The sequence below is a fragment of the Erithacus rubecula genome (assembly GCF_903797595.1).
Source record: "Erithacus rubecula genome assembly, chromosome: 1".
Lineage (NCBI taxonomy): Eukaryota > Metazoa > Chordata > Aves > Passeriformes > Muscicapidae > Erithacus > Erithacus rubecula.
Window position 1 is genome coordinate 25,640,419 of NC_136658.1, and position 23,338 is coordinate 25,663,756.

General features: G+C 41.5%; 3 protein-coding genes across 3 annotated transcripts in view; 2 read left to right on the plus strand and 1 right to left on the minus strand.

Moving 5' to 3' along the window:
* Window positions 1-10,656, minus strand: part of MAN1A2 (mannosidase alpha class 1A member 2) — a 136,313-nt gene extending 125,657 nt beyond the window's left edge. Inside the window, exon 1 of the mRNA XM_079306315.1 lies at window positions 9,830-10,656. Within this exon, the coding sequence (XP_079162441.1) occupies window positions 9,830-10,137 (308 nt within the window). The 5' untranslated portion in view covers window positions 10,138-10,656. The remainder of the gene's footprint in view (window positions 1-9,829) is intronic.
* Window positions 1-23,338, plus strand: part of FBXO40 (F-box protein 40) — a 277,886-nt gene that overhangs the window by 28,215 nt on the left and 226,333 nt on the right. The gene's annotated exons all lie outside the window — the stretch shown is intronic.
* Window positions 10,780-23,338, plus strand: part of CD86 (CD86 molecule) — a 39,027-nt gene continuing 26,468 nt past the window's right edge. Inside the window, 1 exon segment of the mRNA XM_079306498.1 lies at window positions 10,780-12,003. Coding sequence (XP_079162624.1) covers window positions 11,948-12,003 — 56 coding nt within the window. The 5' untranslated portion in view covers window positions 10,780-11,947.

The window sequence follows — 23,338 nt, forward strand, 5'->3', positions numbered from 1 at the left end:
GTACAGTATCAGTCATCTCCTTAGCCACTGGCTTTGAAGTTTCACATTCAAGTACTTCAATGATAGCAGTGACAAGTAATTATTCACCTCACTAAGTAGTTTATAGATATCACATACACAGATACCTTGGTATCATAGGTATCAGACCCTAAAATGACAAAGAGCCCAGCCATGACATAAAACTTAAAAAATTCTTAGTTATCAGTGTGACAGCTACTGAAGAGCAGTTAAGTTCCCTTCCAGCATCTAGGATTTTAAAAAGTAACTAGTTTCAGGCAAAAACAAGTGCAATGGTAAAACTCTTTGAACTTTTCACTGCATGGATCTGAAGCAATTTAACAAGTGCAACAATTAGCGGATCAGACTTGACTGTTTTTAAGTATCTAAATCAGAACACTTCCCAGTAAAAATCAGCTAAAATAAATGCAGGACACTGATAAAACTGATGTTAAAGTTTTGTTTAATTGCTTGCATTATTTCACACTTGTTCTGATTTTTTCTATTGATTGGAAAATGACTGTATTACAGACCCATTAATATTCTAATTGTCATGGATTCCACTGCAGAAGGTGGAATTATTCACAAATTAGAAATATGAATTTCCATTATACTTCTTAGAACATCAGAACACCGTGATGCAAAGAGCCTCTTACACCTCTGCCATATTTGCTTCTCCAGAACACTGTACATTGCAATGCAGAATTCACTACATATGTTACTTAATCACTTGGAGAACACTTTCCACTGAAATAGAAGCCAGTGACAACAGAACAGATGTCTTTAGGAAACTAAGGATGTGTGATTACAGTACTGGAAAAACAGATACATGCTTGCATCATCTGCAATTATTAAGTTTAGAATTAAATAGTCATCAGTGTTTCCAAATAAAACTGATTAAGAGATTTAAAAGGTCACTAGAAACACGGTTCTGAATCAAGCTAGTTCATGTTATCATTTTTTCAAGACAAAATAATTTCTGTGAGGTGAAAAAAAAAAAAAGAGAGAGGAGAAATACTGTATCTTAACCAGGAAAATAACTTCCCTCTTCTGTAAGCATCTTTCCCACTACTGCCATCTCAAACAAGCCAAGACAGTGGCAGGTCTTTTTTCAAGTTTTGTTTTAAAGCGTACAGCAAATTTTATTTCATAAAAGTAATAAAAACAAACCAAAAAGCAGTTTGTGGTCCAGAAAGTCAATGCTGGATTATGACTCTCTAAACATACTACAGAAAGGATGCAAGTATTCTGGAGCAAAAGCAGATCCTCTAACTTGCATTGGGAAAACAGCAAATAGCCCTCAAAATGCAATACATTGATAAAGACAGCAACATACCCAGAAAAACCTGCTGAGGAAACAGCACATGGCTGTAAGCTATTCTTACTAGTCAACAAACCTAAACCAGGAATAGAACCCAGTTATATTCACCACAGGTTTGTTTATCCAGCAGGACAGTCAGAGCAAGAAGACGTTATCTTCCTATTCCCACTGAAGGATTTAAGGGATATACTGCTCCCACAAATATGTTTTTCTCACCTTTTGTGAGTACATTCAGGTTGATACAATAAAAAGTATATTGGATTAGTTTGCTTTACCACTGATGGTCACCTGCTCTTAAGTGGCCTGAAGCACACTTCAGTCTTAAAACATGCCAGCAGGTCACAGAGATATGATAACAAATTACTGAGAAAATAGTTATGCAGCTAGTCTGTGCAAGCTTCAATTGCCTTGCTGGCCTGCAAACAGTACTAAAACTCAGCTGAAATGCAAAAGACTTACAACTGGGTACTAGTATACAGAAAAAGCTTGAGCACCTCTTTATGAAGACAGGCTGAGACAGTTGGGGTTGATTCAGCCTGGAGAGAGCTCCATGGATATCTTCTACCAGCCTTCTAGTACCAAAACAAATCCTACAAAAAAGCTGGAGAGGGACTTCTTACAAGGTTGTGTAGTGATAGAACAAGGCAGAATGGCCTTAAGCTGAAAAAGGTTTATATTAGATGTTAGAAAAATTCTTTACTGAGGGTGACAAGGCACTAGAATGACTTGTCCAGAAAACCTGTGGATACCCCATCCCTGGAAGTGCTCAGGACCAGGCTATACTGGGCTTTGAGCAACCTGGTATAGTGGAATGTGTCCCTGTTTTTGGCAGGGGAGTTAATAACAGATATTCTTTCAGATACCTTCTAACCCAAACCTTTCTAGGATTCTATGAAAATTGACAGTTCTGCATGCTGGTATTAACAGACAAAGTAATCTCACTGAGGAAATCTTACAGCTTTATATAGCAAGAAAATACTTTCATAACATGCACTAACTGTAATTTTGCTCATGCCATGCTGATCAGATTACATAATGTTAAGCCAAGTAAAAACCTCAAACTTGTTCTCTCAAATAGAATCACAGAAAATAGCTAGCTGGCCACTGGAAGTTGCAATGGCAGCACTACTGGAGCTGGGGAAGAACTTCCAAAATCCTCTGGTGGGTTAAGAGTCAACTAACAAGTAAGACAGCATATCAAACATTAATGAAATTGATGCTGAATACAATATGCAAGGTAATCCAGTTCATAGGTGTGCATCATAAGAATATTTAAAAGAACAAAGGGGGCAAGACAGAATGGCAAATATGACTCAATGTTTGGCAAATAAATCCTCTGAGAAGCAGAACTAAGGCAGCCCAGTATTTCAAACGTGAATAGCCTTTAGCTTTCTGTCCCAATGTTTTCTACTACTTCAGTAAACACACCCCATTGCTACTGCTATCCCACAAAATCCAGGTTTTCCTTACCACAGCATTCATTTCTAACCACCCTTCTCTAACAATCAGTGAAGAACAGAAGACTCATGCTGTGGCTGGCTCAGAATCACAATTGTACAGACTGACTAGCAGTAACAGAAGTATCACAAACTATTCCTGGGCTCTGTGATCCTTCCTTCAGCACTGCTGCCAGTTAAAGTTTTCCCTCAACACCAGGACACACACAAGATACAGAATGTGCTTATTCTAGCAGGTCATGCTTTGCTACTGTTTGACAATGGAAAAGGAGGGAATAGAGAACAGTGAAGGATCAGTGAGAGCTACAAAGTGTCCACAGCACATCCAAATAAACGTTGTTGGCTTAGGAGACAAGGTCAAAAAGGCTTTTCAAAAGCAGTCTCTAGATAACAAAGGAATATTACAGGTAACTTATTAACCTATCTTCTCAGCTTTTTTTTTTCTTTTTTTCATTTAGAAGTTTATGCCAGTGTACCTGGTTAGAGAAAACAAGAATAGAAGTTACCAGGGAAAGTTCTCACTTATTGTTTATCATTCAGTATTTGTAGAGCTCAAAAATAATACAGAACCTCCACATCCTTGAGTGAATGAAGTTACATAATTTGCTCTATACAGGGCACTAGATTAGACAACAAAGACAAAAGGAATCAAAAGCCTACAGATTTTATTAGCAAATATATGACAAGAACATAGTCACCAAAACGTTCCCCAATCTCCCCCAATGAGTACATGTATTCACTCTAAATAAAACAGCTACAGGCATATGAGACATTTGGAGCACTCAGATTTTTTATTTCAAGGTTTGAGGTGGGTGGGAAAAAGGCATTTACTTTTTCCCTCTCTTGTCCCTTACTGGCTTATTGGTCTGCTGAACACCCCTCTCCCTACAGTTTACTTGCAATAGAACTCTAAATTTCAGTAAAATTGAGAATCTAGTTACTGAATTAAGACAAATGAAGGGAAAAGAACAAATCCCACAAGCTATACCCAAACACGAGTTCCAAATTTCCTACTCTGTTAGCCTGAATGACTACTGTGAGAAACAGCTGCCCACCCATGAGACCAGACTTTTCTCAACATCAAGAGCTGCAATAATTAAATGTGAAGGATGGTGGAATAAAAGCACTGACCATGTTTAGAATTTTACAGGCTTCTTAGGGATGGACATAAGAAGCAAGGCATTACAAAATTTCTCCTCTTTGCCCATATTCAGTCTCAGTTCAATTGCTATGAAAACATGTACACATACCACATGTGTATGTCAAACTAATTACAAGTTTGGTAATATGTGTTGTAAGGAAGAAAAAAAACAGTAACTCAGAACTAGCCCAGAAGGATCAAGATGTTTCTATTTACTACAGGAAATTGAAAGGATCAGAAAGAAGATGGGGGCACTCTTGGAGTGCAGTATGCCCACAACTAGCCTACTGCTTACTACTGCCTGTACTGCTACCATCATCAAGCAACCCACATTTATGCTAAAGTTCTTCTGAGATTTTAATCTACAAAAATCCAAATGAACCAAATTGCTACTGCCTCCCACCCACTAGCTGGCCTAAATCCAGCCACCAAGCTTTGCAGTTTTCCCACGCCTGATTGTTTTCCAGCATGTAGACAAAGTGTAGATCATGCAGAAAACCAACAAGTTCAAGCTTTTTTTCTTTATTTTATTTTTTTTATTTTTTTACTGGAAAGGGTAAGACCTGGAAAACACCAGCACTCAACTCCTCTCTTTCACAACACAGGAAATACTTTGACTAACTGGATTACAGCAAGAGAACATGAAGAAAGCAGCACTCTACATATGATGTAGGCTGCTCAGCAGATGGGGGGAGAGGAGGGCGGACATCTAAACAGATGGTCTAGAGTTTGCATTTTGCATTTTAAAGTTGAAAGCATTTCTCAGCCTACAACATAAATCTCTAATTTCAGCAGAACCTTAGAAATAATCCAAGAGGGCACTTTTCCCACTGTCCAGTACAACTTCAGGAAAAATTCCAATCAAGTTTAAGGTTATAAAGTGGGAACTCCAGAAGTCAAACTCCCACAATTCTTTAAGTACCAGCATCACCTCTCAAGTCTCTTTTTAATACATGCTCCAGAGACAAGAATAACATGTGGCTACTAAAAACACCAGCTGAGAAAAGTCTTCAAATAAAATGGGTCAGTGCTCTTGCAAAAGTTTCAGCAGTTGAAGACTGACACCAAGCAGTTACACTTCAACTTTACCCTAGACATACAAGATGTTTCTGAAGCCACACTTGGAACATGCTATCCTGCCCTCACTGGCTCCAGAGGTGTCATCATGAGGACTTACATTTCCTGAATGTGACACTCCAGAAAATCCTTGCTTCTAGATCAAATATGAGTGCCCATATTTGAAAGAGACTGGGGAGTCTGCTCTGAAGACAGGCTTAATCTCATGCACTGAAAAACTGAATGGAGAAGGAACTGGAGTGCAGACACAAGAGTGGCTCCTGATTTTTCAGGGGGAAAAAAACAGGTTCTCAGAATTACAATAGCAAATACTCTTAATTTCATTAACGAACTGTGCCTCAAGTAAAGTTGGAAAGGAAGAGCAAAGAGTTTTATGAACTTTTATGCTTGATGGCATTGCAGAGGATGACAGAAGACACTGATCCCACTGAGTAATAGAATTTAAATTATCTCCTCTACCCACTTTTACTATAGCTAATTAAGTCATATAGATGAGAGAAGATAAAGGGATTCAAAAGAAGCATATTAAGCTTCTTACATTTCTTTAAAAAAATTAAAAGAAATTAAGACCAAAAGCACCTCAGAATAATTTTTTGTTACTTTCACCTTCTAGGAGTAGAGACAGCTGTTGCTACTACCAAAAATACAACCACATACTGAGCAATAGCAGATTTTAGACTACTGCCATACAGCTGCTGACCCAAACTCACCGTATCAGAATGCAGAGCTTCCATCTTTGCATAACACAACAGTCAGTATTCCTCAGCACTCCAGAAACAGAGTCAAAAGCATTATTTAAACTGCTCTACACCCACTGCCACATAGAGGCCAAGGCCATGGAGGTGGGTACTTGCATTAGCAGCAGCAGCAGCAGCTGCTGTCAACCTGATGACTTGAGGGTTGGTGAGTTGTTGTTTTTTTTTTAAACACACACAGAAATTTTGACTTGAAGTGATGCACAGGAATTCAGCAGCTGAAGATACATCTTCACAAATTCTGAAGGATTGAATGTTTTGCCCAACAGCAGTCCAAGTGCTGCTACAAAGTAGCTATGAGCTCATGAAATTACATTATTTGTTGCCTCTAAGATTAATGTACTTTCACCACAGAAATGGCTTTTGTCAAGTAATACAGAGAGCAGCTGCTTGACACATCATTAAAGAAACAAGCTTTTTCAATTTTCATATTGCAGATAATCTTAGTTTTAAAAAATCTGAGAAACCAAGGCGATTACAGGGCATTTGCATTCTTACTCATTTGCATCAGATGCAAAGAAGCTATAAGAGTGTTTTGGTTTACTTCCAGACTTATCTTTTAGATCTCATACTGAGAAATATCACAGATACTTGAAAAGTAACTGGGTAGTAAGAAATACCTTAAGTATCTTTGTGTTGCAAGAAATGTAGCCATTTGGGAAAAATTACAGTTACCTAAAATCATGTAACAATTTTTGGGTGCTACACAAGTTTGTTTGGCAAGATGCCTTCAAAACCATGCAGATCTCATTCCAGAATCTCTGCAATATCCTATTTGAAATGGAAAGAAATTTATCTTCAGGAAATGAAACTGATTTTTTAAAACCTTGTGTATGCACATTATCTTCCTAAATCCTGGACGAATCCTTTCCCCTCTCCCTCCTCTCAAAGGCAAAAATTTGTGGTAAACCTTCTCAACATCACTCATTTATTCCCCACACACTATCCTGCAGGAGGAGCTTACAGATGAAATGAACAAATCAAAGTGAGTATTACCTTGCAATACAGTCCATCTATCTCCCAAACACAAATTGCAGTTTTACTCCAGATTTTAACCATCTTCTAAGAAGAAATGTGGTTTTCTCTGGAGATAAGCAAAAACACTGTAATTCTTGAATAAATATTTAAGACTATCAGGAAGGGAGTAGGGCTTTCCCCCTGTCCCCCCTGCCCTCCGCTCCCCCTCCCCCCCCCCTATTTTTCTGCCTGGAAGGGGAAATTAAAAGAGGGACAGGAGCAGTAAAGAAAACAACTTAATGGAAGATGTAAAGTTAACGTCAGCAAGGGGTAACCACTGTAACAATAAAAACAAAAGCACTCAGGAATGCCAAGGGTGCCCAGGGGAAGAGGTGGGAAAGCAATGCAAGGAATACAGAGAAAGTCCAGTGGGAACCATTGTTAACACACCCAACACTAAAGTATGGTTACAATGATTTTCTACCTACACCACTGCTGCATTTTTCTAGAAGACAGAAATACAAATATTTTCCAGTAGCCTACAAAACTAAAAATTTGAACAAGGCAAAATGAACATTAAAATATTATAGCCTATATACCGAGGGAGCACTATAATAAAATGCATGTTTTATCATTTGATAGACATCAATACCAGCAGTTACAGAAGAAACACTTTCCTTTTTAGTGATTAAATCAAAACATCTGTCATTTCATAATCAAGTGTGTACTTCATATGAATGACCTTTGATCCAATTATTTCTGAAGCCCCTCGATTTCTGGAAATACAGCTTGTCAATCCATCCTCACACTTCACATCTTAGACTGCACCCTCCTTCATATTAGAATTAGGTTAATTTCTTTTGACCTTTTGTACCCTAACTCCTCTGCCTCACCCAAAAAACACCCCTTACAAAGTAGCTGATGCTTGACTTTGCCCCTCAATAGTAAGCAGAACAAATTTTTCCATCCCAAACTGAGACAATAAGTAATCTAGAGCTCACCACTGAAGATCCTACACTTTCTCAAAATACCATCTGTCAATGTCCCTGCAATCCAGGAGCAAGAACTTCAACGTGAAAATGTGTTTTCTGTTCCGTGTTTTCCATTATGGTAAACAACCACATCAGCCCCAAGATAATGGCAAATAGACCATTGATAAAACTGTGGTAATCAGCCAAAGAAGTTGCTTCAAAAGTAAAGCACATAACCTTGCTTCACAAGGCATATTTTGTGACATTTACACAAGGGTCTTACAAGCAGGTTAAGCAGGCAGGCTTTTTAAGTAGTTAAAATATGCCTGGTTTGCAAAGCTAAAACAACAGGAATAGTAACTACTCTTGCTCAAAAAATTAACACGACAGGGAAATTTTGGATGGAGGGCAGGTGGGAGGTACAGTCATAGTAATACAGGAACCATAGGAGAGTTAACAGATGTCATGATAACCACTTTGTTCAAGAACAGATCCCAAACAACCAAAATGCATTTAGCTCCAGTGGTTGTAAGCTATTGCTTATCTACACATAACACACAAAACAGAATATACTTCATTCCTAAAGCTGTGGCCTCAGTAACTAAAAGAGGGAACCTGGAAAGGATTCATATGAACATCAACAGACTCCTTTTTTCTACAGCCCATCTACTGGGCAACACATGGTACAACAGCCACAGCTGGAGTTCTAAACATTTCTGAACTCTTCTTTTTGTTTCATCTGTCCTATATTTTAGAAACTGATTTTGCCATAGGGACTGGGGAAGCTAAGAAATAAGATCACACACACACACAAAAAAAAAAAAAAAAAAAAAAAAAAAAAGCCCACAAAGTGAAAGACAAGAACTTCAAAGGCATATTAGAGACCGTCTAAAGCTATGTTTAATGCAGCGTTTAACCACACCAGCAATTAACATCGTAGACAAAATAAGTCCTTGTTAAATATTAAGTACTCGTGCCCTTTCAGATAGGGAGGACGGGTTCATGTTAAGTGGCCCCAGACATCCAACAGCAAAGATGCCTTAAGGAAAAATACCATACTATTCACATATTCTTTATAACTAATAACAGATTAATAACAAGAAGTAAAATAAACCCTCTCCTTTTAATGTAATACAAACAATCTTTAAATAATTCTTATGCCAGTAAGATATATTGAAAGCTGTTTTCAAAGGAACACCTATCAGCACAAGTAACCTTTTTTTAAAATCCCCTGTATTATTAATTTGAGTATGGAAAAGCAGGTATTTTATCACCCATCATCATATGTTAACACATCTTTGACAGTGAAGAGAGACCTGTCAGCCTCATTAAGATCTAGGCAACAGGGCACGATTTAGGCAACTGAGGTATGTTAGAAGCATATATACTGTATAATCATAATTTAAGGGGTTTTTTACCTCCGTTTTGAATGCTTAACTTCATATGGTCCAGTCCTGGAGGTTTGCACCACACAAAGCTTTAGGTGGCCCCTAAAAGCTGTTGATACAGTGTATCTACCCTTGATACTGTTATTTTATCTGCGATTTCTTTACACTGGCAAATACAATTACGGAAACTCAGCCACCGGCATCTTCAATCGATTGGATTAACATTAGAGCAAGTGATTTTAAGGGCCAGAAAAAGGCAATTGTGCCATCTGCACTAGTTCTGTGCCCTGCACGTCATAGGTTGACAACCTCTGGATCACAGCATGAAGTCTTTTTCAGATCAAAGTTCTTGTGCACTATTCAGCAACAAGCAGCTGTTTTGAGTAAGCACATAATAGTTGTGGACGAGATGCGGCAGTTTTTCAGCCACTTATACTATCTCTACAAATACCATAACTTAACCCCCTTCTTTCCATGGCTGATGCACGGAATTGGCTGCGTGAGGAAATATATCAGCCGCTGGAGGACACCCCTTATTTGCCCTTCCCAGCTCCCGCTCGCCAGAAGGCTAAATTCCCACCTAGGAAAGCAACATGGAGCCACATCTACATATGGAGGACACAAGGCTAGCGCTCCGAAGTTGCTACACCTAGGGGAGACAAGAGGATGTCGGCGAGAGGAGGGTTAGCAGTACGGGAAGGATCTATTTTAAGGGATCTCTCCGTCACCCAGTCCCGCTCCCTTCCCGGCGAGCGAGGCACCCACCTGTGCCGGTGCTCGTCGTGCCCTTGCCCGTGGATAAGGAAGCCGCCGAGGTTCTTGCCCCCTTTGCTGGTGTCCACGTGGGGAATGAGCACATCCTCCAAGCCCAGGTCAAAGCGCTTGTGCTTCGAGGAGTCAGGGAGGAAGAAGAACGCCCCGAAGCACAAGGTGATGAAGGCACTAAGAATAAGGAGCAGGATAAATTTTTCGGAGAGTCTCAAGGTAGCCCTGTGGTGCGGGAAGGCGGAGGCCCCCAGGTTCAGCGGAGGCAGCCTCCGCCCGGAGAGCGGCAGCAGGGCGGGAGTGGTCATCCTTCCGCTAGCGACCCCCCGGCGGGGCACGGCTCATCCCCTCAGCCCCTGCGGAGGGCGGCCCCGGCCCGGCTCGGGGGCTGCGGGCGGCTGCACCATCACCATCCTCCCCGCGGGCGCCGGGGGAAGGGAGGGCAGGCGGGGAGGCCGGGCCGCCCCGACGGCCCCCGCCCCCACGGGGGCTCGGGCCGGGGCGCGGTCGCCCCGCTACCTGCGCGCCCCCTTCCCTCCCTCCTTCCTTCCCTCGCCGCGGGACCAGCCGGGCCCGAGCGAGCGACTCCGGTCAGCGGCGCTCCCCGAGCTCCGCGGCCGCGGAGCTGCGGGACGAGCGGCAGCGGGGAGCCGGGGGCCCGGCCTGGCGCGCAGCGTCGCTCCACCCGCGTCCCCTAGTCCGGGCCGGGCGGACGCGCATTCCCCTGGCCGCGCCGGGGCCCCGCTGCCAACGACGCCGAGAGCGGCAGCCGCGCGGGTCCCGCTCCGGACCCTCTGCCCGCCCCCACGGCGCCTGCGCGGCGGCGGCGGGCGGCGCACGCGCGCGGGGCGCGGGCGGGGCGCGGGGGCGGGGCGGGGGCGGGGCCTGCCTGCGGAGCGGCGCGTGGGGGTGCGGGAGCGCGCTCGGACAAGAGCGACGGGAGAGGCCCACGGTATTCCACAAAAATACTGAGGGGACCGGAGCACCTCTCTCACGAGGGAGCTGCGGGAGCTGGGCCTGATTTGGCTAGAGAAGGCTGAGTGGGGATCTCATGAATGCACATAAATACCTCAAGGGTGGGTGCCAAGAGCGTGGTGCCGGACTCTTTGCTCTGGTGTCCGGTGACAGGGCGAGGAGCAGTGGACATAAATTAAAACTCAAGAGCTTTCAACTCAACAGGAGGAAGAACTTTACACTGAGGGTGACAGAGCGCTGGAACAGGCTGTTCACAGAGATCCACGGAGTTTGCCTCTCTGGAGACAATGAAAGCCCACCTGGACGCATTCCTGCTGTGTTATATGAACCTGGTAGCCTTCTCCAAGTGACCCTGCCTTGGCAGGCGGGTTGGACTGGAGGATCTCCACAAAGTCATCCTGAGCACCCTAACACAGGGCCCCATGCACAGGGTTTCATGCAAAAACAGAAGAAAAGGTGAAGGAAAGGTCTAGTCAAGGAACCAGATTCAGTGGAGGTCACAGAACAAAAGCAGGTGCATAAGTTTGGGAAACAAGTTGCTCCTGCAGCTTTTTTCAGAGTAAGGTGTTTCCCGTATTTTAGAAGTTTGACAACCACACTGGAGACTCAGGTACTCTCAGATTATGGAGACCAGAGTCTGTTTAGTTTATCTGAATTCAGCCAAATCTGAATCACAGCCAAGGAAGTATAAAGGCAGGGGAGGGAACAGCTCAGTTCAGCTTGCTGAATTAAAGCTAGCTGGGCTGGAGAGGATTTCCCAGGTGCAAGGCAGCAACCCCAGGTTCGGGTAGGAGTGACAGGAGGAGAACTGAAGCAGCAGGCAGCAGCTCCCTGCAGGAAACCTTCCCGCTGAGACAAGTTCCAGAAGGAAGAGGAATCCCATCTAGAGGTGTAAATACACAAAGAAAGTGAGAGAGACACGGGAGAGACATGGAGACACGTGTCCTGCAGGTAGACAAAGACACACAGCCAAGAGTGATTCCCAGTACGACAAATGCTGCTGATGCCCTGGAGTGGGGTGCCCTCTATCCCTGTCACAGCAGCTGGATTCTGAGCAATGCAAGTTTGATAACAGCAATCCCAGGCATTTGGGTTTGTTATCTGGCTTATACTTTGCTTTATATGTTTTGAATTTGTGGAATTATGCTGGCCTGTGGAAAAAGAAGTCCAAGTCCATCTGAATGTGCTGAATTAAAAAGGTAAGTCCTCAGCTTCTCATATGAGTATGGTTTACTATGAAAATTAAGTCCTCAAGAAAGGTTACTTTGGGAGGTTTCCAGGGAAGGAAAGCAGCTGGGCTAACAAAAAAATACTTTGACAGTCAATACAGTGGCACAGATGTGGGTGTGTCAAAAAAATCCAGATTAATGAATATTTAGGGCCAATCAAGTTAGTTGGAGTTAACTGCTCAAGGTAAAGGAGACCTTGACAAGATTAACTTCTCTGCTCTGACCACTCCTTATGTCCTCACAATCAAGCCATGAATCCCACCTTGCTGGATCTTGCTGCATACCATATTGGAAATGTTGGCCTTTCCCATCTCTCCTCCCAGCTAAACTCTTCCATCGATTTATTTTGCTTCCTCTTCTCTCTTTTCTACAAAGAAGACCTGTGACAATGCCATGCAGCAGACAGCTGAGCCCTGCTCAGTAATCTTGCTCTAATAAAAAACAGAATAAAGTGAGAAACTGCCATGAGGTGATAAAACCCAAAAAGCCAGTGTGGGACAGAGATACCAAAGGGAGGACATACAAAAATATCCCAATTATCAATGACACTACCCTACCATGCACTCCAGTCAGTATAGCAACTAAACCCAACATTTAATCTTGTTAGAACGGGAGCAACATGCTTCAACTGGTCTGCTGGCCATTTCAACTCTCTTCTAGTTTTGATCCAGTGAAGTAAACTATCTTCGAATATGTTCATGTCTTCACTTGCTTTTACAATTTTTCAATTGCTTTTACACACAGTCTGGAAAGCAAAGATCAGTCCAGGAAGACTTTTGTTCTTCAGTGTTTTTGCCCTTTGCTTCACTCTTCTCTGCCAACTGCCAGTTTTCCCTTTGTTTTAAAAGACTGAGCAGAAGCTTCCAATTTCTTTCTAAAATGTTTCTTTGTGTTTAGCTTATTGGAAGAAAGTGACATTTCTGTAGGTTTTTTAGTTTATGATGACCTCTGCAAATTCTAAAGCATCTGTGTCTAAACCATGATGTTTTGTATTTCTACAATTTTGTGCTTGTTTTGGCTTCTTTACTTTTTACCAAAGTCTAATAGTAATTTTTCATCCATTGGTTCTGTCATACTGGATAATATGCATATCCCTGTAAGTTTGCCAGTGATTTTCTATGCTACAGTGGTGTTGCTCTGTAGCTGAACAGCATTAGATATAGAACTGTATTGAATTAGTTGGGTTTTGTGAGCTTGTGTACACTATATAGATTTTGCATCTATTAGTCTTTTATCACAGATGCCCAGAAGACTCTCAAAAGTGTCCTGAACTGAAACCTTAAGGTCTTCACAAGAACCAGGAATTTCCTGTGATCAATTGCTAATGTAACTTGGAACTTGAGGTCCAAAAATGCTTGATCATAGTACTAAAGTGACTGTACTTCCACAAGCCAACATTTCTGGAAAGCTATTAGGGGAGTTCACATTTTTCAAAGCTACACAAAGTAAGTCTTGTAGAAGTACAGATCCATATCAATCTACTATTTCTTTCTTCTTGAAACTGCAGTGATCCTTTCTAGCATAACAATTTGGGCACACAGTCCGGATTCATTATTTGCAAAACTTCTTCAGTTTCCTCTCCAAAACTGTCCAGTCTTTCCAGGTTCTATGGAAAATCCGATGTAGCTTGAAATAATATTCATATTCTTTTGGACTCAGTGGTAACTGGGGTCCCAAGAGCACATTCTTTATGAAATCTAGTCTCTAGACTCACTAGTGGCTCATGTGACTGTCTTTATGTTTTCCCCAACCACAGCTTCTCTGAAAAAGACTTTACCCTTTAGCCTTGTTCATCCTTAGTGTGGCAATAGCAGGATGATTAATACTGTCGTAATCTCATTCTCCTCCTTCCATTTTCAATCAAGGTGAGAACACACTCTTCTCCTAACTCAGACCTATATCCTGTGCAACATCTTCTGCTCTGAATTCTTATGTCCTCACATACCAGTTCTGAGTCACACCTTGCTGAGTTTTTTTCTGTGTAACATATAAAAGAAATGAACTTTCTGATCCATCACCTCAGCCAAACTATTCCACCTAGGTATTGTCACGCTTCCTTGTCTCTGGTTCTGAAAAAGGCAGTGTTGCACTTTCATGTCCATTCAGAGTGCTTCTGGAAAGGCATTTTCTTTGTGAATGATTGCCCTTCCTGTATCACTTCAAGCTTTGCATCCTTCCAATCATTCCTGATATGTGTTCCCCCTTTTCTAGCATTTTTGATTTGTCACTTAGACACCAGCTCCTCCTGCACCCAGTTGGGCCATAATATCAGCCTGCAGCACCTATTTATTAATGTTTCAAATACTTCCATGCTTCCCTCAGGCATGAAAGGACTTGCACATTAAAAAGAAATTTGGGAACCATGAAAGGGTATTAGACTACACCAGAAAATTTGCAGCTATGAAAACTGAACTCACTCATGGCAACTTCTCTACAGAGACACAAAATGGACATAAATATCAGATTTAAAGGAAAATGTGGTATCTATGAGTGTGTATTTGAATCAGCAGCAGTAATGCCATTCTTTGGCTTAGAAGTGAAAATAAGTTTTCCAGGGATGGTCAGAAAAAAGAACCAAAACCTGCACAGCTTCAAGACCTTGAAACCAAATTTGCCTGAAACCAAGTTGCCTGTAGTGTGCTTTGGGAAGACCACCCCTGAATGACTGTAGCTTTTTTAACACATGGAAGAGATTGTGTAACAAGTTAAATATATCACCTGTGTAGTGGTCTGGGTTTGCATATGTTGGGACTTGATGGCTAAGGTTGTCCTTGAAAATAAAACCAAGCTGATCATTCTCACACATTTGATGTTCGACATCCTAGCACAATCTGCTTTAAAAGAAAAACAGGATTCATGCCACATTTGTGCAGCCCTAAAAATAGAATTGCTAAGACATCTTTACGATAATAGAGATGAGAAATTTCTAAGTAAATAAATTATAGCTTCCCATTGCCAGAAGTTTATTACAGAAATGAGTCAAGAAAAAGATTTTCAACTTTATAAAAAAAATTTAGAGTCCTCTTTGAAACGTAATTAGAAAAACCTGTCACCCATTGCCACAGGCATACTGAGATGGACAAAATTTAACAGTGGCAAATCAATCAGTGTTTGAAAGGGTCATGTTTTTCTTAAAATCCCATCCCTAATCTGGTGAGCACTACAGGAGAGCATGAAAATCAACTTCATATTTCGTAGTGAAGCATTCTTCCATTTTGGAGAGGGCAGATTAAAATTTGGCTGGAAAAGAGAGAGATTTTCTGCCTTGCAGCTGTGTTTTGGAATATCTGCATGTCCCCTGTTCCTCTATGCAGATCTTCATGCCTGTCTCAATGAGCCTCCCTGCAGGCATACAGGTCCAACTGCACTGATTACTTTGCAGAACTGGGGGTTAGAAATTACAAAGCCACATGCTTTATAATTGCAAAGTCACTAACTTATCCCAGTCTCGTTCAACAATCTTCTCCTTCCCAGCAGGGCCCATCTGTCACCATTTCACTAACTCCATGTTTTAATGAGATCAAATTTCAGTCTTTGCTTTCAAGTGTTTTTATTCTATATCTGTACATTGAAAGAAAAAAGATGTTTTCTATTAAAAGAAAGTCAGTCATAAATATGTGGAAAACTGAAGGGCCCCTGCATATATTGCCATTTAACATTTTGTCATTTGTGTTGGTTTGATGGAAAAGCATAATTGTATTACGGATATTTTTGCATTATCTTCATTCAAAGCCTAAAGATAAATTACAATATGTTTCACTTTACCAAGACAAAAAACATGAAGGAAAGGTGGACATTCAAGAATTAATTGCCTTAGAACTACAACAAGCTGATAAGTAGGTCCTTTGGCAAGGCTAATCTTTGAGTAAAATGTTCTCATTCAGTTCATGGTACTGAATGAGCCTTGGACTATGAACAGGCAGTGAAGAATTTTGCTGTTACAGGAGAGTATACCACTTGTAAAAATAACAGCATCAGCTCTCACATTTTTATCTCCTTTCGTTAGCTCAGCCACAGATCTGGAGGGAAGAAAGGTTCTACACAAATTGCAGCTCTTCCAGGCTTTACCTATATTAGCTTTATACATGGGTTCTCCTAGGCTGACTCAAGCCTGAGGGTGGAGCTGAAGGCATCAAGACAAACTGAGCAGATGCAGTAGCTGTCAATTCACAGGATACACCATGAAGTTCATGTACCAATGCTCCTTTGTTCCAAATGAATCAAAAAAGCCAGATCAGGAGCACCATCACCAGCTACAGTAGGCAAATACATGACTTTGTTGCATGGATGCAATGCTCAGCCAACAAATGTCTGTCAGACTGTTGCCTGTCCTGCATTTATCCAGCCAGCTGCTGAATGGTGTGCAGCTGGGAAAAATGCTGTGCTGTGTCCCAAGAACTATGCTCGTGCTTGCTACCCTGTGAAGCCATCAGGGTGCCTATCAGGACTGGTAACAGTAAGACGGATTTTTTCCATCTGCTTCTCTGCAGATTCAAAGTCAAGCCAGTGGAAATGGAAGATTTACTCATCCAAACACAGGGCTTCCTCTTGGTTTGTTAGTCTGCACATTACACTATTCAGTAATCCTGCCCTCATTTATCTAACACTTTCTCCCACTCTCCCATCATTCCTTCCAAGTCATCTAAAGCCAACTGGCCCTCAGGAGAACCCTGCTCTTCCTACCCACCATCTTGTAGTTGAGCTTGTGCGAGGGTCTGTAATTACACATATCCAAACATCAGACTAGCACTGCAAGGCATGGAAATGTCTCTAGCAAAGACTCTACATTGCATCTCCAAAGTGCTTCTAGTTAGGAACTTCTAATACCCTCCCCCCTTCCACTGGATAAGGCTTTCTAGCCACAAATCCCATGGGATGCCTGCCTGAATTCCAGTTGTGCCTTGTGAGCCTGAGCAGTCTCCCAGTGCAGGTCTCGGATTTCCCAGACGTGCTTAGGTATGGGTGAGTAGGAAACCTGACCTTTTTGATCATGATGCATTTATTAAGATATGTATCAAAGCCATATATACACAATTAACCCAAAATTTGCTAAAAAGCTGTTCAGGCTCCACTAGCTGAGTAGCAAACGGAAAGTAATTGAGTCCAGTGCATCCGCATGTCACAAGCTCTACTTGGCAGGTATGCAGCAACTGTGTGAGGTGTGTGTTTGAAACCACCCTGACTTCCAGTTACACAGCCCCCCCAGCTGGAACAACTATGCAGGAAACTTGCAGCTACCTGGATCTACTAGATACTCTTAGAAATTCTCCTGTTCCAGCAAGTTTGAAATTTTAGATACCAAAACAGAGCTTCTCTGGAGAAATCTAGGCATGGGACAATGGGTGAAGAAAAAAGGTGCTTCTGTGCCTGCTTCTACTGGTTGTGATGACAAGTGCTGCTGCTGTTGATAAAAATGCCCAGAGACAAGAGACTGGGAACTTCTGCTCTACTGTATCTGTGATTATATACCTTCACCATCATTATACATTCTCTTCTTTCCCCTTCCAGAAACACCAACATGTGAGCACACATTCCGAAAACTAAAAACACAGAGCTGTCTGCCCTCAGGAAGAATGAAACCAACTTCATCCCTTCTCTCAAGCATGAACAAAAATCTGCTGATCTTACCTGTGCATCTTCAGAGCTTTACATTTAGTCCTTCCATGCCTCAGAGAGCCTATCCAGCCTCCCTATAAATGCTGCAATAGAAGTTTATGTTCCATCCAATAGTTAAATAACTGCTGACAGGTTATTGTGTTGTATCATTGCTAGATATTCACATACTCCTTCAGTGACAGTGCCAAGTGAAAAGCTAGAATAAAAGATAGCAGCATGAATGCTGTGCTTGCTGTTTGCGGTTTTGTTATCTAAAATTTGTAACTAATAGGACTTCAATGCATTAGAGTCCTTAAAATGGAAATCACAAGCCCCAGTAAATACAAAAATAAGATCAAGGCAGTGAAAGATGTTGCCAGATCCTGAACTTGAGTCATAACAACCCCATGCAACACTACAGCCTTGGGAAAGAGTGACTGGAAAAAAGGATTTGGAGGTTCTGGTCAACTGAACATAAGCCAGCGTGTGCCCAGGTAGCCAAGAAGGCCAATGGCACCTGGCCTGTATCAGCAATGCTGTGGCCAGCAGGACCAGGGCAGTGATTGTCCCCCTGTACTCATCAGTGGTAGGTTAGGACACCTCCTGTGCTGTGTCCAGTTCTGGGCCCATCACTGCAAGAAACACATGGAGGGGCTGGAGCAAGTCCAGAGAAGGGCAACACAGCAGGTGAAGGGTCTGGAGCACAAGTCTGATGAGGAGCAGCTGAGGGAGCTGGGGATGTTTAGCCTGGAGAAAAGGAGGGTCAGGGGGATGTTATCACTCTCAAGAGCACCCTGGAAGGAGGTTGCAGCCAGGAAGAAGTCAGTCTCATGTCCCATGGAGAAAGCAATAGGACGAGAAAATGGCCTTAAGTTGTTGGGGAGGTTTAGACCAGGTATTAGGTAAGATTTCTTTCATGGAAAGGGTGATCAGGCATTGGAAGAGACTGCCCAGGTAAGAGGCTGAGTCACTATCCCTGGAAGTAATTAAAGGACATGTAGATGTGACACTTAGGGACGTAGTTCTATGCTGGACTTGATGGTGTCAGGTTTATGGTTGGACTTGATGATCTTAAGGATCTTTCTCAACCTAAATGATTTTATAACTCTAAGATGTTAGAAGAAAATCACTAACCTTTGTAAAGAAAAATTACAATAAAAGCAGAATTTCAACCTCTCTGAGGTGGCACTGCTCAAATAATGTGGCAGCTTTAAAAATTATGAGATGCTGATGAAATCTTGAAAAATATCAAATTCAATCAGCACTTCCTGTTGTACATGAAAATCATTTAGACTAGCAAAAGAGATGACTATTAAAGGAGCGGCACTGGTTTGGGGAGTATTGGTTGCCTTTTGTATGAAGAGATAAAAGAGAACATTGATATGAAACACCAATGCAAAGGTAGGAAGAACATTGTGTTCATGGGAAGAAATGTCCATTTTCCCAGAGAGAGTTCGGAATAACAAGAGGAAGTAGGATTTCCCCCCTCCCCATGAAGAGTTTTCTTGTGGGATGTAGAGGTTGTAGGGGTTTTTGGTTTGGTTGGTTGGTTGGTTAGTTGGTTTAATCAGAACTATTTATTAATTACCAGAAACTTGTGATTCATTGAAAATGAAATATCTGAGTGACAACTGAATCAAAATCCCAACAGTCTTTAAAAACCACAGATTATATGATACAACAGCCATTTAAAACTATTTCAGTAAAGGCTAGAGAAAACAAAAAGCTAAATAAATAAACATGCCAAAAAATGTCAGCAAAACTAAAGCTGACATTGTTTGAACAGATATAACAGAAAATGTTAAAATACCAGTAGTTGTAGTGATAAGCGCAACTAGTTCACAAGGATGTACATACAAGGCAGGAAAATATTTGGATTAAGATGGAACATTTGGGGGTAAGGTCCTTGTAAGCAGAATAAAGGGGAAATGTGCAATTTCTGAGAATACCTAATAAAGCCAGGCACAAAAGTTTCATATTCGAACAGACAGAACAGACAGAACACCATCAAGGAAAGTGAAAGCAGAAATAGAAATAACTGAAACAAAATTATTATATACATGGAACAAGCTTGAAATGTCTAAGAGTAAAATGCCACACTGGGGGAGAAATTCCAGAACCAAGTATCTGGGCAGCATCAATTCAGAGAAAAGGCAGAGTGGTGAGATAAGGGCACAGGGGTACACCCAGGCAACCAGTGAGTTTCCATCAGAATCTCAGGGGGAACACGTGTTTGGCCTTAACATGGTGCATGTAACTACAGAAAATCAACTTCCTTAACAAACCTGACCCAGATCTGAGTGAGCCGGTTGCATCACACTGAGTTTTATTTGCAGGAAAGAGATGTCTCTTGGAAACAAAGGAATATTTATAGAAGACCTAGGGGATCACTGTAACTTGCAGATTTTTTCCAGTACTAAAGACTTGTTCTTCTCATGTGTTTGGTAGACACTGCCTCATAAAACTCTTTCATAACATGCTCTGCAGCTGTGACATTTCTGCACAGACACAAGGACCTGCCTAGATATTGCCAGGCCTGTTTCTACCTCCTGCCTGCTCCTACTCTGTCTGTTTTTGCAGAGAGGAGCAATTCTGGCAGAAATCCTGTGGCTAAAGTGACATGCTCCCCAGCCCATCATTCTCCCATCATCATGTCTATCAGCTTCTCAGTTTATGAGCTGCATTTTTATGGGTTTATGACATACCATACCCACATTTTCTGCCTCCTTTGTGCTATATTTGATGCAGCCTCGCTTGCACCTACATCTCAGTGTGCAAAAATATTTCAGAAATTCATTCTTCAGTGATCAAAATCTTCTAGCATCTGTTTTAAATTTGCTTGGACTAATTTTTTAGCCATTCATTTCTGTTGAAATGCTACTGTTAAAGAACCACCATTCAGATTTTATGGTTTCTTTTCATGAAGAGCTTGAAACTTAGTTGTGGCTGAATTTTTCTCATGGTAGAAATTCAGAGATTGTTCATGGATATTCCATAATAAATAATGCAAATGTCTGTAACATTTAGTGTAAATCTGTGCCTGGAATGGTTCTGTTTATGCTATTTCACATTTTTTTCATGCCTATTTACCTACTTAGCAAAAAGTAGAAGAAATGTACTGTTTACATTAGACAGAAGGTTTTTAAGTATGGCTTATAGCACTAAACTACATGCACAGCTAATGACAGCATATAAATCTTGGATGTTCTCTGTCATTAGCTACACTTCATATCACTCACAGACATTATTTAACAATTGAAATGTATTAGGAAATTAATTTGATGCACTTTAAAAATAATTTTAAGGTACACAAGTACAAAATAGTCTTGGCACAGACCCTGGTAAGGAAAGGAGTGAAAAGTTTGGCAAGCAACCCGCTTCCACCTTCCACACCTTTCCCAAAGGCATGTGCATTGTGAAAGTTACCTTCTAAATCAGCAGCTCAGCTTCCTGTCTGCATTTCCCTGGGGATCCCCCTTACCTGGGACACCAGCATGCTCCACCCATATGGCACAGCACCAAACAGCCACACAGTCAGGCACAGACAGTTCTTTAGCTTCTTTTCCACTCCCCTTTTTGTCATCTTTCCTTAGAAATGTGCTGGCCCTGCTGCACTCTTCACTCCCTGACATGAGGTATGATTAATGACAGTTCTTAAAAACTACAAATTCCTTTTTTGTCAGCATGGCCAACAACCAGAGTTTCACATGCAAGCAGCTTCATCAGTCTTCAAGCAGGGAACAAATCATGACACATTCCCCACAGGTCAGAATAAATGTTCCACTGTGGTACTTCTTTATTATTACTGAAAGAGAAATGCACCTAAGGAGAAATCACCAAGGTTCATTCTGAAAAATCATTCCAAAATTCCCTTTAGTCTGCCTCTGCTCAGTGCTCATAGACACAGACTGTGGGAAGCAAAAAAAAATACATGCCTACACAAAGAAATATGAGCTGCTTTTTAGGCAAAATAAAGAAAAAAAAAGAAGAAAACAGTTGAAAAATTTGGGCTAAACAAAAGATACATCATCTAAAATGTAGTTTTATTAAATCAGTAATGCTCATTTTGGTTAGGGTGCATAAAAGTTTAAATTCAACTCTCTTATTTACAATTGCCCATATTTACCTTCTGACAAAAATTTCCCATGCCTAGTTTATCCAGTTACTGAATTTTCTTCTGTTAAGTCTACGCAAAACTAATTTCTGCCATTCTCATCAGGAAAGCTGGGGAAACTCCTGTTTTGCTACAATCTTATCTCCAAACAGTTTCCAACTTGAACAATGAATTAAAAAAATTAATTAGTAAGGAGACTTTGAAAATACCTTTCTAGGGCATTCCTGCCACAGTCAGGGAGGAATCAAGTTGGCATTCCTGCCCAAGAAGAGCCAGTCCATGGCCATCAGACCCTCTGACCTGATTTGCACCAAGTTCCTCTGAGCTATTTGTCCACGTGCATGGACTATGAACCAGTCTTCCACTCTTTTGCCAAGTAAGTGGGCCTTTCCTTTCAAAACCATCTGTGGAAGAAGCCATGGTCCATTTACCTATGGTTTGGTGCCAGAGTCATCACTGTGAGAGACCTCTTGGGCTCTTCCCAGTTGCTCCCATGGCACTGAGATCTGCCCCACAGCACGGCCCTGCTGAGCACAGCCCCAGCCACAGCATGTGCCCAGCCACAGCGTGTGCCCAGTTTCAGAGGAATCCACAGCACACAGCACTGACAAACCCACTGCCAGCTGGTGCTCACTTCCCAGGAACAAAGCACAGCTGCTCAGCCACGGCTTCTGCGCTGCAAATAGGTCTGGGAACCCCTGTCTGGCCAGTTATTAACGCAGTTTTTGTGGGCTCCTTTCTCACTGCCCTGTGCAAAGTTTTGGTCAGTGTAATGAGGAAGTGAATCCACTGCCTTATAAACACCTCAATGTTGTGTATCAACAGGGTTGCCTTTATCGGTGTATCTTGCTGTCTTGCAGCACAAGTGTTTGATCTGACTCATTTCCCTAAAAACATGCTAGCTGACATTAATTATAATCTTATCCCTCAGGTCTTTCTCAGCTAATCCCTTAACTGCTTTTCCCTTATTTTACCATGGCTAAATCAGGCTAAGTTATAATTAGCAGTGTCATTCTCATTCTCTGAATATTGGCACAATATTATTACTAAGACATGATTTTCTGAGTTGTTTTCATCATTCCCATATTTGTTAAAATTATCAAAGATGCAGAAGTCAAGTTGGCCAATACTTTTATAACTTATAGGAGTAAATAAGCTGGGCCTCCAGGTTCATCAACGTTAACATCTGCTACTTAACATGCCGATAATTAGTGGATCAGAAAGCAGTTCATTTGGTATAAGTGTATCACACTGCTTTCTTCCAAATATTGAAAAAAATTATTATTTTGTCTTTTCTGCACCATTAAAAGCAATTTTACCAGCTTTTTCTAGTTATGTCCAAACATTTGTGGGGCTTGATGGTGAGGTTTGTTGTTTTTGGTTTTTTTTAATATTTGTGCTCTTAGCTTTATAGACTCTTTTGACTTTCCAGTCAGAGACCTTCTTTGGCAGCTTTAACATCCCACATCAATTTCCCAAGATTTGGCATTCCCATTTGGCATTCTTCTGGCCTATATCCAATTTTTTCATTTGTTAAAAATTGCTTCTTTATTTCTAATCATGGCTTTCCCTTAACAACTGAAAACAGTACCAATG